Source organism: Dysidea avara, chromosome 1, assembly GCF_963678975.1.
Source record: "Dysidea avara chromosome 1, odDysAvar1.4, whole genome shotgun sequence".
NCBI classification, from domain to species: domain Eukaryota; kingdom Metazoa; phylum Porifera; class Demospongiae; order Dictyoceratida; family Dysideidae; genus Dysidea; species Dysidea avara.
Genome location: NC_089272.1, coordinates 2149948 through 2169604, shown reverse-complemented (window position 1 = coordinate 2169604; position 19657 = coordinate 2149948). Strand labels below are relative to the sequence as shown.

Genomic DNA, 19657 nt, shown 5'->3' with positions numbered 1-19657 from the left:
CTGTGGCAATTTGTGCACCTCCCTTAACCTCAAGTTATTATAACCAATCTGGGCTCGATCCCCGCCTAAGCCATAACTTTTGTTTTAAACTTATGAGACCATTTTGATGCACCTATTGGTTCTATCTGACCATGCAATTGTTTATCCACAAACTCTTATGCTCATAGTTTTTCAGCACTGGCTATAGGCTGCTTACATCATAGGGACTCTTATAGCACTTTTGTGGTAGGGCTGGAAAATTGCCACCAAATCGTGTCTTTGTCCAGTGTGTATGTAAATTTCTTTGAGTTCTTTCCACTTAATTTTCAAATTTAGCTACCTCATACTGCTGTGGAAAATAAGCAACTTAGATACAAAAACCATACATGTAGTTTATCTTTGCACAACTATTTCACTAATCCAGTTTACATCCTTTCACTCTAGATCTGCTTAAAGGATCATACATTAGTATTAATGGCGATGTTTAAATACCTGCATGGGGTTTTGTATGGCAAGAGGTATATGTGTCACTACAACATTAAAACCGAAAGTACATAACGTGGGGAAGTAACTCTAAATTGCCACGCAGTTGCAAATTGTGTTGGCTTATTTAAATTTTGCATAAGTTCATTTCTTTCTGTTGACAGTAAGGTATTTCTCTTTCTTGGCAGTAAGGTAAACGTCATGTAGAAACTGAAATTGTGCTATGTGTACACCACCTGTCATGTAGGTATATAATTATACAATTGCCTTAGCTTGCATGTAGATTAACTAACCAGTGACTTCCAACATGCTGTAAAGAACAAACAAAAACATTGATTGGTACCTGCTTGCTTTACATGCAGGACAACTAATCTGACATAGCTATTAGTTAGTGTCCTATATTGCTGTGTAGCATGCATGTTTATAGTGCTTTAAAGCACATGATCCTTATACCATCTTTTGAAAAAATGAACATGCAGGGTAGAGAAGACTCACTAAATAATTGAGCTACATTCCTGTCAAAACCACAAACAATAAACTTTGGTGTTTTGTATCATTAATTTCAGCAGGATGGCATAAGGAAACTTCATGTTCTTTAAAAGTAAAATCACCATGCATGCTACATAGCTACATGAGCGGTACTGGTGATTAATGCTTGGTCTCTGTTCCCAGCATTAAAATGTTTAATGTGGAGATGGTCCTGCATGTAGGGCAGGTACCAATGCTAGTAGTTTTATATTTTGTATTTCTTGCAATGTGTTGTTGAGCTGTGCTGTATGGCATACAGCTTCTCTTCTCTTTAAAGTGAGGTGTGAACCAACATTGTGCAGTGTGAGTGGGTCAGGTCATCCAGATTATACAAGTCATTTGGGTTACTTTTTGTCCGAGTCAAGTGGGTACTTCACTGAATATTTTGGTGTGACCTGAATGAGATCACGTGTGACTTAAAGCTAACAAGCTTGATTTTAAATACTCAAGAAACTTACATGGAGCCACGCCTACCATTCAGGAATATGCTTTGCTGTCTGTACGGGATATGTAGAGCCACACCCACTTATCGGAATGGTATCAGCTGTTCTCTGTGGGAATGCATGGTATCACGATCACCTTCGAGATCTGTGTTGCTACTTGAAATGTGGGTAACTAAGTACTGGAAATTCTGGATTGTTATAGCTGTATGTAGACTTACATGGAGCCACACCTACTTGATAATACGTAGCTACTCGCTTCTTGCAGATAATCCTTTCTATAGTGTAAAAAATGCAGGGCTAACTAATGAAGCTTGGGACGGATGTTTAATCTAGCTTTTGAGGCACGCCTCAATTTTAATTAAATCAGGTCACATGCACGTCAGATCCGGATTACTATTTGGGTCAGTGGGTCAACAGTACTGACCCACTTATAATTCTGGTGTGAAAGTTGTAAATATTTTGTATATAATACACTTTGTTACTTTGATCCTCCCACACTAAGTACATGAAGACAGTACAAAATATCATTGGTACCAAAAGTACATAATGAAAAATAGGGAGAGTTCTCCCTGACTCAAGTGATGATGCAACCAGCTGTATATTCATCCAACATGTTAAATGCTTTGATCTACAACATGAAGGGCACAAATCAAGAGACGCAGTGTGTCACTAATGTGCAGTCCCATTGACACGCCTTTCACTTGACTATTAAGTGTTAAAATAAAAAAGTTTACTGATAACTTAACTCAGCATGTTTGTAAGGGCTATATTGAGAGTTGGACACTCTCTCTATCTTTTACTATTATGTACTCTTGTTGATACTAACCTACATTAGTGATGTTCTTGTTGCACTGATGTAGTTTCCTGGGCTCGGAGTAAATCTATCCTACAGTACTGTAGGAAAGATTTAGTGACCCGGCACTGAATCTTTCCTACATTACTGTAGGGAAGATGTAGTGCCCTGGCACTAAATCTTCCCTACATCTTCCCTGCATTAAGGTTACGGTATAGTCACGGGCAATCATTCAAAATTTTGAATGCCTATCAATACTTTTTCAGAAGCCCATAAAACCAGTCTAGCAGCGTGAAAAGTTTTAAATGAAGGTGAAGCCCTTCATATTTAATGTTTTTATGTAGCTACAGTGTAGTTTGAGGCAGGTGGAACACTACAATTTGTTGTAGTAACACAAGTAAGCCAGCCCATACATCGCTCAGCCTGGCTGTCACTACCATGTTTTTCCGCTGCCAAATACAGCAAAAGCTGTAGGCTCTGTTTGAATTTCTGGGGCATAGTGATGCTGTATATTAAATTTATTAGGTCCTATGGAAGCGGTTTTGGCATGTTTCTTCCCAGTGACTCAGATACTAGCCTTCAAAGAGTTTGTTTCACTCGAAAAAAACTACTAAAAGTTCAATAAAATGTCTACAACCAGTAACTTTAAAAATTGCTTCCACAGGACCTAGATATTTTAGTTGTTTAATCACCTGTGTTGAAATTATAAGGATTCAGTAATCTGTTGGTCTGGTTTTTTGGCAGCCGTTTTTATAAATCATCCCTCTATTGTGGACCACACACCCAAGAACAGTCGTTGTTCAACAGTAAAATCAAACAAACACAATTAGTTAACAGAGTTGTTGAAATTATTTATCCCTGCTTGGTTTAAAGCAGGTTTTGTAATTTGTTCCGCCCATGCATTTTAAACTATTCCGTAACATTAATGTAGAAAAGATTTAGTGCCAAGGCACTGAATCTTCCCTACAATAAATCTTTCCTACATTAATGTAGGGAATAGTGCAGCGGCATAGTCCATTATATCAAGCCTATTGTGCATTTTTTTGATAAAAGCACCAAATTTGGTACGCATGTAGATTAATACGTAATAATCATTTTTGGATATGGAGGCACTCACATATGCACTCATGGTAGCCACAGCAACTTTTTACAAAATGGCCGCTACAAAAACATTATTTCTTGTTGCAACAGCTGAAAACTTTGCCACAACAGTACACAATAACCAAATAAACATACAAACAAGTGCACAACTGCACAATAACAACCAAACAAATTATCTTATGCATAGAGAACACGTGGCATTTATTCTGAATAGAGTACTGTCAAAGCACATGGTAAGTTTTGTAATTGAAGCACTGTGCAACTCAGTAGTTTTTAGTTTGGTTTCTTATTGAAAGTTCTAAAGTTAGCAGTTACAGAAAGGTTTGTGTGCATGTTTGTATATATATATACAGGGGCAGATCCAGGGGGGTTTAAAGAGTTCCATGGAACCCCCCTTTTGAAAGAGCCTCTCTTATTCAAGATACTCTAATAGAGCAGTCAAATCGAGATACTCCAATAGAGCAGTCACAGTAGTCTTTTGAGGAGCAGTGTAGCAAGCTATGTATCTAGTCATTATTAGTTCATTGGACTATCTTGTCAACACAACCATGTCATCCTCCAAGAAGTTTAAACTTTTTGACACTTGGGAAACATCTTCATCTCAACAGCCAGCTGGTACAAACTGGGAGTTTTGCGTTATATGTCAGGAAGTGACAGCAGAACCACTTACTTCCCTTTGAATTCAAAAAGGAATGACATTGGAAAGGGATATCAATCACTTGCTGAAAACCTGGTCAAATTTGATGAATTGGGAAAGTTGGCAATGAACGAAGGACACTAAGGACAGGGTATTGAAGCAGCTATGATTACCAATAAGGCTAAGTGGTATAAGACATGTAGGCTCCGTTACAACAACCAAATGCTAAAAAGAGCAGAAAAAAGGGAGCACCAAAGCCCAGAAGTAGATGATGCACACACAAGTGTAGTAGATTGAAGTCTTTACTTAAATCTGATAGGGAATTGTGCTTTGTCTGTGGTGAAGAAGGTGGTAATGATGGCCTACATGAGGTGACAACTTTTCAAGTGGACCAACATGTACGCAAGTGTGCTAAGCTCACTGGAGACAGTTTTCTCTTAGCCAAACTGAGTTTAGGTGATATGATAGCTTTGGAAGCTAAGTACCACACCAAGTGTTTATTGGCTCTGTAGAACCGTACAAGGAAGGTGCAGGCTGCTCAGCAACAAATATGTTGTAAAGATGATGTAGTATCAGGAATCGTGTTTGCTGAGCTTGTAATGTACATTGAAGAAGTTTGTTTGGAAGCAAGCATTTCGCCAGTTTTCAAACTCACTGATATGGCACAACCGTACATGTCTAGAATGCAACAGTTTGGAGTCATGAGTGACAAAAGAAAGCATACAACCCGATAGACGCAAAGGCTGCTTGCACATTTTCCAGATATGCAAGCTCAGAGTAAGGGAGAAATGTTTTGCTTGTATTTGATAAAGATATTGGTGCTGCACTTCCGTGACAAAGACAAAGCCTGTGTCCAAGACAGTGAGAGCGAAGCTGTTAATTTCAACATGCATCATGGCTATATCTGATCTGGGAGAGTTCTGTAGCTGACTTTCTCAAAGCAACAACCAGGGTAAAATGAGGAATATGAGTACATCAATGTGTTGCTGAATCTGCACCCATACTAGGAAACTGGCAAGACTTTTGTGTGTAGACCTCAAAAAGAGAGAATTCTTTAGTTTCCTCTTAAAGGCACTTGGTGATTCATTCAAAGAGAATAACAAAGAACTGGTTGTCACAGATAGGGTTCAGGTTCTTTGTGTGCAACAACAACAAGATGCTCACTTAATTGGTCCATGCAGGATATATAGAAGAGGCTGACAGTCACATGATGCTGCATGTTGCACATGCTACACAACATGGCCATCATCAAATACTAGTACGCACTGTTGATACAGATGTTGTGGTGTTGGCAGTGATGGTAGCTGAAACTCTACCAGCTAAACATGAAGTTTGAGTAACATTTGGAGCAGGAAAAATTTCCGATACTTGGCAGCCTATCAAATTGCAGCTCGTCTGGGATCAGAGAAGTTGCATACCCTTCCTCTGTTCCATGCACTTACTGGATGTGACACCATGACAGCGTTTGTTGGACATGGCAAGAAAACTGCATGGGCTGTATGGAAATCATTCCCAGAACTTACTAATGCACTGCTGGAGCTAGCACATGCACCAACTGAGATTTCAGAACAAGCTATGCATGTCATAGAGATGTTTGTCATTCTTATCTATGATCGAACAAGCACCTGCACTGATGTTAATCAGGCTAGGAAGAACTCTTTGCAATGACAGCATCTGTAAAGAGAATTCGACCCACACATGCTGCTCTGGAGCAACATGTCAAGCAAGCTGCTTTCGAAGGTGGTCATGTCTGGGGTCAAGCACTTACTCCAGATCCTGTACTTTGTTCTCCAAGTAGGTGAGGTTGCATCAAGACAGATGGTGGCCTATATGAACCACACTGGACCACACTTCAAGAAGCATCGAAGACCTGTTATAAAACAAGGCTTCTATACACATCCACTTTTATGATTTTGAAGTACCATAACTCAATGTAGGAGTATGCCATTAGTTTCAAAGTTTGACCTGGTATTGTACTATGCTATGGAAGGACTCTGTGAAAATTTTAGGCCAATAGCTGTCTGAGTAGTCAAGTTACAGCTGGTTAAAGTCAGACAATTGTATGTGTGTGGAAGCCTTGTTTTGTCAGTATATTATTCCAGCATTTATAACTATAACAATCGATTGTGCTGTAATTGTCTATTATGAATAAGATAAAATGATCAATATTTGCATTATTCATGTCATTAAAGATTTAGCATGATTCTACTAGAAGAAATGCAGTCCTTTTTGTACAAAATTGCTGCCATGAACTTTCCATTGGTAGCACTAAAATTCCTAATAGTGGTTTGAAATCATTTGCGTGGCAGCCATTTTGTAAACTGTTGCTATGACTACTATGAGTACAAGTGTGAGTGCCTCCATATCCAAATGTGATTGTTAGGTAATAATCTACATGTTTGGTACTTTTATCAAAATGTGCACAATACTTTTGGTATGCCGCTGCACTAGACAACGTAGTGCCCTGGCACTAAATCTTTCCTACATCTTCCTACATTAATGTAGAAAAGATTTAGTGCCAAGGTACTAAATCTTCCCTACAATAATGTAGGAAAAATTTAGTGGTTCAGCTCTAAATCTTCCCTATAGTAGTGCAGGAGAGATTTAGTGTTGAGGTGATTGAGAAATGCAAACTAGCTGTTTAAATCATTAAAATTTAATAGATATTTTGTGGCAGATTACCAAGATTACCTTTTGAGTGTGGTCAAAAAGCATGGTCTGAACGATAAGTAATGTTCTGCTTATCATCTTCTGGAATTTTTGAACATACTTCAGCCAGCATTTGTGATGATACCTCAGCATAGGGCTGATCAGCTGCAGAATCAACCAGACAGTTGATTCTGTCATGCATTTTCTGATCTTTAAGGGCCACTTGTGTGGCTCTTGAAAGCAGTCCATGCATGGCCATATGAAATCAACAAAAGCTTTGACTCTGGATTCTAGTTTGCAACATCAAACACATTTGTTATTGTCATTATCAGCCCTAAACTTGATCGCAGCCTCTTGGCAGCTGGAGCTTCGTCTTGGGAACTAACCTCAGCTATATGGATGAAGACTGCGACAGGCATTCATCCACCTCATGTGTATTCTGTCTCTTTTGAGCCTGCTTTAGCATCTTGGTATTGCTAAGTGTCAATCTGCGGGAATCATGAAATATAAGCATTTGTGTTCTTTGACAGTGTCTTGTAAAGTCTACATGTGCATAACGAAGAAAATATAATGAATAAAACAAATCCCATATCTTTAGCTGTATATCTCAGTAGTGGCTGGGGTGATTTTACTAAAATCTAGATTGCCTTAAAATAATGTAGTGCAAGATTTGCTTTATTATGGCAAGGGAGCACACTGTAATTGTATTAACCAGACCTTTTGAGACCAAAATATTTTGTCCTTATATGTCCATAATTCAGAAAGTTTGTACATGTGTTCACTTTCCAAGCATTGTAGTACAGTCAAAAATGGCAATTCTGTGACCACTCTTTTGCTAAAATGTTTTGATGAGCCCATTTTGGCCATAATCATGTAGATTGTAACAAGAATAATGGAGACAGCTGAAGTATGTACCATGCGTACTCCAGTGTGGTGAGCCTTGTAATCCAGCCACAGATGCCATTGGTTCTATTGAGAGGTGGGAGAGTATCAGGCAAAAGGCTCTCTTCTGGAAAGGTCTTGACAAGTTTGGAAGTGTTCAAGAATGCATACATTGGGTGAAAGGTCCACACTAACGTTTTCCTACATTACTGTAGGAAAGCACCCGTATTTAGTGACATTTTCTATGGAACCGAATGGCCATCGCATTTTGGTAATAAATTGTTGGGAACATTAAATTGCTCAGTTAAATTTCTAATGGGTTTGACAGCATTCTTTCCTTTGATGTGGTATTTGATGATTCACCATGCAGTATAATGAATTACGTGATTACAAAAAAAAAAAAAACAGTAAACAAACAAGTGTAAGGAGTTTTACATTTGAGTAGGGATCCTAGTAATAAAGAGCAATAAAACAAGGGAGGCCTTCTACAAATGCAGCTATACTGCAACTATACTAGTGGACATTTAATTCCAACTTCATTCATATATGTATCCACTAGTGTAACTGCAGATATACATCCCTTGTTTCATTGTTTTTTCATTTCTATTATCCTTAGCTACTCAAATGTACAATACTTAAGTTTCCTTACAATTGTTTATTGATTGTTTATGTACACAAGTTAACCCACTCACCACCATAACCACAACATAATAGAATGTAAATATCTGTTGCACCACTTTCTAGTGGCTTCTGTCGAATGTTTTATAGCCCTTGTTTTTATCCTGTTATGGTCAATAGTGAATGGGAACAGGGATAACCAGTCCTCACGCACTAAGATTACATCATTGTACACTTTTTGGTGTTCAATAATAAGCATTGTAGTAAGTGACAGTAGCATTACTAATGAAAAGAAATAGTAAGGAAAGGAGGTGTAGTTACTTTTGTTGCTATGCCTCAAATTAGTGGCCCTCAAATGCATATAAACCAGACATGAAGATTGTCATCAACAGGTTAATGATGTTTATTAGCATTACAAGAATGTTAAGATATTATGCGTGGGCATATTTTTGCACTTTAAAAGTTATAGATGGCTTTGTGGTTGCTGTTGTGTGACCAACAACTCAATAATTGAATTTATTGGTGGTAAGGGGGATAATTAATGTGTAGGATATTACACATGTGTTGGATCCATGTTATACACTTTGTGACCCAACACTTGTTCTGTAGCATATTACACATGGAATTGTATGTTCTTGTGCAACCATTATAATGCCTGTTTGTGTTAACATGATTGGATATGTGTGCTGCTCAGAACTATTGTGTGTTTACGTTCGTGCTTGGTAATAACTTACGACTGGTTTCCATATAACCACTGATATTTGCATTGTTGTCTGCAACTTCTACCAGGGTCCCAATGGGTGCACATATAAAAGGAAAGCACGTTCTGATGTCAGTGTATTGTATTGAACTACTGTGTAAATTGAGACAACCCTCTGGTCATTCTTGCTTCATTGACAGACTTATTGTGAATCACCTCAGGCTATATGGCAATAATTTTAATATGGAATAACCAAGATTAGTAGTTAAGTATATGCCACATTTTGTCTTTTGTGACTATACTGTACTGTATTATACCAAATGAAGTCATAACATTTTATCAGAATTGTTGTAAGACTTACCATAGAGACAACAGTCTGGAAAAGTGCTGACATAATATATAGTAAAGTTAGTGTTTATGATTTAAACTATCATCACAGCTCCAATCACAAGCTACCATAGACATGCATGTGCTTGTTGTGGCTACGTATATGGAAACCAACCTTGAATTGTATCATGTACAACTCTGAGTTAGTATCATACAATGTAGATATACCAACAGGATCTGAATGACTTATTGACTAAGAAGGAAGAGAACTCAACAGACTCATCACATGATCCTCAACAAGGTACCATTACTCCATATATTACTACACACTTGTACACTGTATACACCACTGACAATAGTGGCTCCAGCCAACACAACTAGTCTTGTTGGGTATAAATTTATCCTATATTTTTGTGGTAACAAGAGCCAATAGTCTCAGGCATGTACTGTGTGTAGCCTCAAAAGCTCCTACCTCAATGATTATAATTTCCTATGCATCCTTCAAGGATACACATGTGTGTATTTCATGTTTCAGCCTAATGGTTATGCCTTACAATTATGGCATCCATATTATTTCACATTAAATTATTTAACACTTCGTATGGTATGTGTGTTCGTTTGATGAGATATTTGATGTCGGAGTATATATCAGTTCGTTATTGAACCATTTAAACATTGTTTCCACATTATAAAAAGTGCCATTAGTTTTTGTGCATCATTTTCTGAAAGGAATTACTTCTTTTATCTATTGGATCAGCTACACATGTATGTGTACCAATTGTAAACATTTTTAGCATATCATATAATCAAACTGCCAATTTTAAAGTAGTTATGTAGTAGTTGTAACATGGGCACGAGTGATTTCAGGCAAATCACAAGTGCCCATGTTACAACTAATATATTCCACTTGGGTGAATCACCTGCAAGTGTACATGGAAACTGCTGGAATGCTTTGCGAGTGTATTTATATGGGACCATGTGACTTTCGATTGTGGGTAACGTCGTAAGAGCAACGACAAGGCACTGCTGAGAGGCCGAACGTAAGTGTATCGTCATGAGCATGCAGATCGCTTCGATTGTGGGTACGCAATTAAACACAGGAAGCCCAAATACGAGCTGAACAGCTCATAATGAAGCTTAAGTGCACTATAAAGTACTTACTATACTAGCCATGAATAAACTAAAGCAGTGAATATGTTTACAGCGCTATAATGGCCTAGCCAATTAAGCGCCACGCCCAGTCACTGTGTGACATCGCACCAGGTGTCAAAACGGCAATGTAAAGACAATTCAACTACACTAAAGTACTTACTTTACTAGCCATGAATAAACTAAAGTAGTGAATACTATTAACACTAATGGCCAAATCAATTAAGCGCTGCACCCAGTGTCTGTGGGACATCCCCACGTGACTATTGAATGTAACATGTTTAATATAAACTAACCTGTGACCTTCTTCATTCAGTAAAACAATGAACTATCTTCTTTCCCAAGTCCATGATCTATGCCTTGGCTCACTTTACAAAAAGTAAAACCCACCATCGATCCTGTGAAGTGTCGCTATATTAAAGGAGAGGAGATCACACAGTTTCATCAAAGAAATCAAATGATTTCTGAGAATGCTTGGAATGCATTAATGAGAATAGGAGGTAGTATATACAAGTTATATCACTCCTAGGAGGGATATAACTTGTATATACTACCTCCTATTCTCGTTACTGCATTCCTGAGCACTGCTAGCAGTGCTATTATACCACTTATACACCTTCTTTTCCCTTTGAAGTGAGGTGTGAAAGTGGTATATATATATATCTGTGTCCAAGCTTTGATAGCAGTTGTTGAGGCCAAGTGTGCCTTCATGGATATTTGCAACCTTTAACACTCCTTACTGATAAATTAGCACAGCTCCATACATCCAAGTGGGTGTGGCTCATGACAGAAGCTGGCCTGTTTTAAAACTTATCTAGAGCTCATACTCACTTAGTGGGTGCGGCTAAGCTTGTGGACAGCAACAGACATGAACACCTAATAATAAATGACAAGGCTCCATGTATGCCTACATATGATCCCAATAAGTGGGTGTGGCTCACAAAAGAAACTGAGCTGCAGCAGTACTAAGTTAATGGATCCATTACACACATGATCCAATCTGGGTCAGATTAGGATATTCTACAAGCGGGTCAGACACTGATGACCTAATCCAGTTTCAAACATGAATGCAACCAGGCTGGTAGCTAACCAGCCTACTGATACCATGAAGTGACAGATCACAACTAAATCCACAAGGCAAATACTTAGCTCAAGAAGGATTGTACAATGTGACCATTTCGTCTTGCAGCACCAATTTATCAGTTAAAGCACTTCACCAAATTAGAATCTCGCCAACTGTAATTTTTTAGCAAATCACCAAGTATTAGTTTTGTTGTTATATGGTGTATTGGCTATTGGCTAATCAACAAAACCACATGTCAGTGCAACCCTACTTCAAGGATCTGCCTGTATCCATAATTCATACTCAAACATGTGTAATTGTGTGTATACAATGTATAAACGTACATCCACACCTTTCTCAATTACTGTATATACATGATGTTGAACACTACGTATATCTATCTTGTACAAAGTATCCTGAACACTTTATAATAATTTATAGGCTTAACAGTGTTGCTGTGTATGTCATACAGTACGATAGTACTGTATAGTAGGGACATCAAAGGTGTGGGCGTGGCCAGTGATATAATATAACCCAAAAACCTGCCTTGATGTTTCCTCACAACAACATGACAGTATTGGTTGGGTAAAATCAAGCTCAAAAGCATCTTCAGAATGACCCGAAACGTTTCTATCAAGCTGCTACAGAATTCTAAAAAAAATATTCAATGGAATTTTCTACTGCCTGCTTCCTGACACCTTCAGTCAAGCGTAGCAGAAAACTGGCTACAGCTACAGTCCTAATTCTTTTGCAGAAATGTTTCTAGTTGCTTAAGAAAAAACCTTTGGTATATTGTTAAACATACAATGCTTGTGCTATTGTCTTACCTTTTATCCTTCTTTACCATGGCCATCAGTCAAGGTTCTACAGCTGAGTGTTAATAGACTAAAGAAGGGCTTCTAACTATTTGAACACACGTGGCTTGCTGGTTTTCAAAGTTGGTAGTTGATATTGATCAGTGAAGGCAATTTGCGGAGAACTAGCAATGTGTAAGTCTTAAATATAGTTTAGTAACCATGTTAAAACTGAGTCGGGTCATCCAGGTCCCGCTTTACAGATTATCCAGGTCTGGCCCTATGTGCTAAATTAATTGTGTAACGAAGCCACCTCCGTTCATCAGTCTGTAGGTATGCACAAATCCACATCCATTATTGTCTGCAGGCTTATGTAGCAGGGGCATGTTTTAAAAAGGGGTTTCCACTACAGTTAAATGACTGTTATATTAGAGTAGTTTATATTGCCTGATTGTTTTATTAAAGTATCTTGATCTTTTCACCAAAATCATAATTCAGAATAATGCTATAAGTGTTGCTATTGTTATTTAACTAAGATAAAAGTTTAAAATGTGTTCGTTCCATGACAGATTCCAGATTCTGAAAACCTGAAGTTTCAATTTCTTAATGTTTCAAGTAATGCGTAAAATCCAAAGGAGCTTCCTGAAACCCCTGGAAACCCCCTCCATACGCCCCTGTGTAGAGCCACACCCACTGATCAGTTGTTATTGTATAAGTAATAATGTAGTATAATAGTGCTCTGATTAACTCTTTTAAATATTGTGGTGAAAAGCAAACTATTTAGTGGTCATGAGCTTGCAAAAAAACTTCACAAGCAAATATAAGAAAATATTAGGAGTTTTAAATTAGAGTAGGGACAATGTATAGTGCTGCAATAAAAAGTACTGAAACAAGCTGGATCGGAGTAGTACGTAATGTCCAAATACTGTAAAACAATAAGAAGTGAATATCCCTACTGTGCTACTCAATGTACAGTAGGGATTAGAGTTCAAAGTGTACCGATAATTGGATCAGCTATCAGTTATCGGCTATATGGCCTTGTTTTTGCATATCGGTATCGGATCAGTAACAAGTGTAAACAAGCAGCAGATACAGATATACATAAACATCTATTTATGGGCACTTGTGCACTAGTAATATCCTAGCATTGCCTATTTATGTAATGTCAGCTGTTGATTACAGTCCCACTCTGTCACTTTATAAACTAAATTTAGAGTGCAGATTGTTAGGGAATACAGTGTAGGTCTATGCTGCCATATCAGATTGGCTTTGTTTATCGGCTTGATAATATTATTTTATATTGGTTTTCGGAATATCAGCTAAAAGTCATATCAATGCACCTCTATTAGGGGTATTCAGTTCTTATTGTTTACAGTATTTGGACATTACGCACTACTCTTGATCCAGCTTGTTTCAGTACTTTTTATTGCAGCACTATACACTGTCCCTACTCTAATTTAAAATTCCTAATACTTGTACTTGGTACAGTGGATACATATAGTGTAGTATGAATGTGTATGTGTGTACTGTGTAGTATGTGTCACTGTATACATGTAAGAGTAGTTTATTGAGTTGATAGTGTATAAGTGTGTAATGAGTGTGGTATGTTAGTATACTGTGTGTAGTGTTTATGTGTGTTAGTGCAGGCCAGTATACCAACATGTTTATTTCAATTGTAATATTACCAGTACAGTGGAAACTGTCTCACCTTCAGACCAAATAATTTTGGCCTTTAGATACAGGTGGCTATTATTGAGAAAACCTCCATCAGTAGCATTTTGGTGGTTGTAACTGCCTACAGGAATGCATCATATCCTATGGACAAGAGAGAATGCAACTCCATACACTACGAACATTATGGACAAAGTTCAAACATGGCGTCTTGTGCTTATGATGTATATCTTTAATTGCATCAATCAGTGATACACAGAATGAACTACTACTACTCCATCGTAGGCAGCAAAACTGAAAAGCCATCGAGTCAAAGGAATACTGTAGCTTGGAATAGTCCATTGAAGTGATTTCCTGCTACTAGTGAATGTAAAAAGGCTGCCCTGCCCTGTTTGTATTACCGTTCTTCCATTGTGCCATTCAACTTATAGTTTTGCTTAGTCATACTGGTACTGTGATGTGCTTGAGCATGCACCTCCATATAATGTTCTAATAAGAAATTTTAAAAGTTATTTTGTTATAGTGCTTGACAGCCACACTTGAATTTTGCTGTTACAGAGTTACATGCTCCCCTGTCTATAGGATTCAATGTGCTCCCAGTGACCATTATTGTGTAGTTAATCACTATTAAGAAACTTGCACCTAGAGTAATGTTCCATTTTGTTAACAATTACCAGTACAGAATTGGGAAGGTTGGCTTGTTGTGAATATTGTTAATAGCCATTAAATACTTTTAGCAATGAAGCTAGGAGTATTCATTGAGAGGCAGGAAGTGTGACAATTTTGTAACAGTGCCAACTATCTATTGTGGTACCAGATTATTGGCTAAACGATTTACTTTATCAGGCAGGGACTGCTATATGATACAGACCACTGCATACATTTGAAATGTATGACCATGGCCGCTGTACAGAAGTAACTGCTTGATGTTTCATTGTACATTCATGCCAAAATGTTAATCTACAGATATTATACACAGCTAATACAGTAATTATGTAGGTACACAGCATTAATAATGTACCCAGTCTCTGTACCCAGTTCATACGTGCGTTTATATAAAGGTGTTGTGGGGTGTGTTATCACTAGCTAATAGCCCTACACCTATACTGTATAGCTGTATCTCTTCACTCCCTACACCCGCCGCTATGCTCCTCTACACCTACTACATTTGCTTGATGCATTTATGTATCACATGAGAAATCATGGTTATGTGAAGGTCTTTTCTTTATGCGAGCTTTACGTACTTCACACTACAAGGATTACAGCATTAATAGTTGTTATCCACAAAGTGAAACATCATTACCTTCAATGAACTATAAGCTGGGATGTCTGTTCTAGCAGGCGTTCCCAAACTGAGTGTAGATCACGTGAATACCACACTGCGTTCATGGTTGGCCACTTTGATTTTCAACATCCTTGTTTGTTTCTCTTCATAAATCAACTTCACCACAAAGTCTTAATAATGTCTGGTTGAATCGTTGGTAGTCAGCAACTCCCATACACTCGCGCACTACATACAGTGTGACTGCCTTCTTAGACTTAGATCTGCTACCACCCTCAATTTGAGTTAAATCTTTCTCTCATCACGCACTCTTTCTACTGTTCAAACTTCTCACTGCACGGGATCCAGGAAATATTTGAACAACAGATATCACGTGCAAGCATAACAGAAATAAAATTACAGGCACTGTTGTGTTTAATACAGTGCCTCGTACAGTACAATGAATGGCTTGATTGCGGTGGACTGGTGATGCCACATGCCAGAGTGCTTTTGTGTGGTGGTTGTATGGCTTTCTCATATGGAGGTATGCTTTTCTGTGTGTGTATATAACTTTGGCTGATTGGCTACTAGTACTTGGCCCAAAAGTGGGAGGGGCCAAAACATGCTTTTGAAAATAGTGTGGGTGCCTGGCCCTCCCTGGTTCTGACACCCTTGTATCTAGTTGATTAAAGATGAATATGTTATTCATGATGATAGCAATACTGAGCTTACATCAGAAATAAAAGATCACATCAGAGATGACATTGAAAACCATTACAGTTTCAGTAAAATAAATCTTCTATGAGACATTTGCCCATTTCTTGACCTACGCTTTGAAGATTAGTTTGATTCAGAGCATATTGCTGTATGTACACTGCTGGAAGAAGTAGAATCCAGTAATATTGATATGATTCAACAACCTGCAGAGTCTGAGAGTGACAGCAAGAAAAAAGAGAAAATTTTTTCATTCACCAATAACACTGAGTGTGTCTGACAGACTGGATATGTATACATGCAGTATCCAGTCTTGGACATTGATTCATCACCTGTGGAATGGTAGAGGCTTGAGTAGAAGCAAATACCACTGCTTGCTCTTGTGGCATGAAAATATTTAGGGATATTTATAAAAGTGTGCATTTGTTGGTCAGTCAAAAATGGAACTCTTTAATAATATGATCTTTTTGGATAAAAACTTGAATGGCTAGATATGTCATTATTGGTAACACACACACAGTGCTGGTGTATGCCCCACCTACCCCTCCCAGTCACACCCTGCATATCCCTTCAAGATTAGCCAGTGGTGGGAATTCAACAAAAAAAGCAGAAGACAAGTACAACTTTTAAATTAACAAATCCTGCACTAAATAGTAGAGGTGTACCGATTATTGATTTGCAGAAATATCAGCCAACAATATAAACTAATTAGCAATATTGGTTATCAATTGAACCAATATTATACCAATACTATCTATCAACACGTACGAAAACACATGTTTCCTCATGTAACGTGACATTTATTGTATTATGGCTTCATTATCACCTTTATCCTTTAAGTCAGACTTGAAATCGGAGTCCTTAACACCATTTTTAAATGGTGGCACTTCTTCCACTTCAAGTACACCCGGTGATGCGGATACTTCAAATTTGTCATACGTTTTTGCTCCACTTATCGATCGATTAAGACCCATGTAGAGATCACCAGTGTGGCATTTCTATTCTTTGGCAGAGGATACAAAGTTTGCTACATATAATAAGTGTGGAAAGTTCATATATCAAGGCGGTGAAAGTGCGAAGTCGTACAATACCTTGAACTTAGCTTTACACTAGAGGTCACAGCATCCTAACAAACACACAGAACTTTCTAAGCTGAAAGCAAAGAAAGAGAGTAAAAGGGAAATAGCTAGAAGAGAGGAGTAAAGCCCCAAGCATTGGTGGCTTGCATCAACTAACACTTCATGGCAGAAGCACGGACACCGATACAGCTAAGCAGTGGAATATAAATGATACAAGAGCAGCGTTGGTGCACAAGAAGTTGGGAAAAATGATAGGATTGGACTGTCAGCCACTCACAGTAGTGGAGGATATAGGTTTCGATTGTTTTATGAAGGAACTTGAGCCATGGTATGTCATTCCTAGTAGAAAGTATTTTTCAGAGAATGTAATAACCAAGATACACGGGGGATGAAAGCAGAATTTATAAAAAGGTACGTACACTCACCTGTTGCAATGGCTTACAGTTTTACTACAATGCTTGGAGCTGGAGAATCATTGCTCAGTTGGACTGCACACCTGTGATGTTAAGAAATTTATGTAACACAAAGCTCAAGGCTGTTTCCCCAAGTGGCTTCCTTCAGTAATCACACTACACATTTGCACATGTAAACTACATGATGATGAAGAACATAACAAAGGTTCTAGAGTGTGAGTCATGTCACTTTCTGGCATGAAAATGTTGCAGTGGTGTTTCTTGACAAGTTCTATTACCGAGTGTTTTGACTACATGAATTTTATGAGCCTTTCATGAGATGAAGCATAGTGGAAGGATAACAAGTTACAGGTTTGCACAAATACTGCATAGAAGAGCCTTCTACAAATCTAAGATTACTGGTGAAAGAAATTATGGGGTATGAGTTATCTTCACTTTGATCCTCTCATGCGAAGTACAATAAAGTTAGAGATGAAGCTGTTGTGGTTCACGAAAAATCTTCTGAACCTACAATTTCCTAAAGACTTGGTCCGTATTTATCCAACAATTGAGACAACTTCCTTCATTTAGGGAGAATTACTTTCGCTTGTTTGTTCAATGTCAGTGTCATCAGAATTTTTTGTAACTGTTGCTTCAGCAAGGCACAAACTTCCTTTTTAATTAGAGCTACATTGATTATTCTCTCTTTCACAACTGGCACTCGTGTAATCAGCTTTGAAATGAGGATCCATTGTTGTAGCCACATCTAGCAGCATATTGATTTCATTGTTGTTACAATATTTGTCTATGAGGGATGACTTGATTCTTTGCTTGATATCTTCTGTTAGAGTAGTATCATTATCCTTTACACCAAGGTTTCAGTGTTGAGGTGGTGCAAGAGTGGTTTGATATTGATACTGTGATGTAATCTTCCCCAGAGATGCTGTAAGTGGAGACTCCAACACTTCAATATCTTGCCATGTGGCAATAGGTGAACCATTTTACAGCCATTGTTGAGACACTTGACGTACTGTCTTTTCTTGTTCCAAAACCTGAACCATTTCTTCCATTGATCCCCACCTTGTTGCACAAGACTAATGGAACAGGTATTAACATTGCCACATGGTGAACATTGCCACACGGTGTATACCTATTACACTGTTAAGACAACACTTGTAACATGGATTTGTAAACCAGGCATGTGAAGCATGTAATTAATAATACCAGTGTTACTGTGTTTATACCATTTCCTTATGCAAGTAAAAAATCAACCACTCCCAAAAGTCCTAATGAAACCACACCACATTGTCAGATGCTTGGTAATATATGTGTAGATTAGATTTTATACATCATAGTATTATTGTCACATGTAACAATGTAATATCTCAATTGATATATTAATAAGTGCACTGTGTACAACTGTAATCAGTGAATGATTTAGCAGCCCCATCTCTGAATGTACTCTAGGTAGCTCACTTTTCTTGTTTCAGCTATAGGAAAAGTCGGACACAATTTTCTTGCACACATCCACAGCTTGAAGTAGTCTTGAGCCATCCTTTAGAGCATTGGATACTGCAACATGTAGCTTATGTCCAGTACAGGCCAATCTGGTCATCTGTAGTCTTTCAACAGCTTGATAATGTTGCTTCCACTGTTAGTAGTTATAAACTTGATGAGCTTCTGGAAGGCTCAAAGCATTGCTTGAATAGCCTCATCTATGTTCTCACCGGTATGTTGCTCTGGCATAAACATGATTTACTAATAACAACTACGTAGCTTCCAGTTTATAAACATGGTTTACTAACAACAACTGCGTAGCTTCCAGTGTCAGTTGATGATATGAACAATGTAACTAATGTACGCCTTGCTGGTAGTACTGGACCATACATCTGTGATAGCAGCAAAGTATCCTTTCTCTTTCACCTCTTCTAACCCCTTGTTTACTACTTCCTGTGTCTTGGCATACAGAGCTGGCAGTGCAGTTTTGGAGAAATACTTTTGATGAAGCATCTCATATTTCAATTCAAGCTGTTTCAATTCAAGCTGTTTCAATAACGCTTTGAATTCTTCCTTCTCTACTGTATGGATTGGCATTATGTCCTTTGCAATGCAATACAATACACTGTCAGTTAATTCTTGCCATTTTTTATTTACACGGCCAACAACTTTCAGTTTTTCCTGTCCTTGAAACATTTTTTGGACTTTTCTCCTTCACTTTTTTTCTTCTGTGCTTTAATTAACAGCTCTACATACTGTTTCAGGTGGGGTCTTTGAGATGCGTTAACAGATTGGAGGTGTTCCAGCCTTTTTGCTAACACTGGCTTCTTCAATCATCCACTCTTGACACAACAAATGACCTTTTCAGAATTAATCAGCTTCCCATCTTCACCCAAT

At 38.0% G+C, this 19657-nt stretch overlaps 1 protein-coding gene across 2 annotated transcripts in view; it reads left to right on the top strand.

The window, feature by feature from the left end:
- The window catches only part of LOC136252544 (uncharacterized), a 72991-nt gene that overhangs the window by 46404 nt on the left and 6930 nt on the right, over nucleotides 1-19657 (top strand). For both annotated transcript variants that reach the window (XM_066045024.1, XM_066045021.1), the window contains one exon: nucleotides 9363-9441. In XM_066045024.1, coding sequence (XP_065901096.1) covers nucleotides 9363-9441 — 79 coding nt within the window. The remainder of the gene's footprint in view (nucleotides 1-9362; nucleotides 9442-19657) is intronic.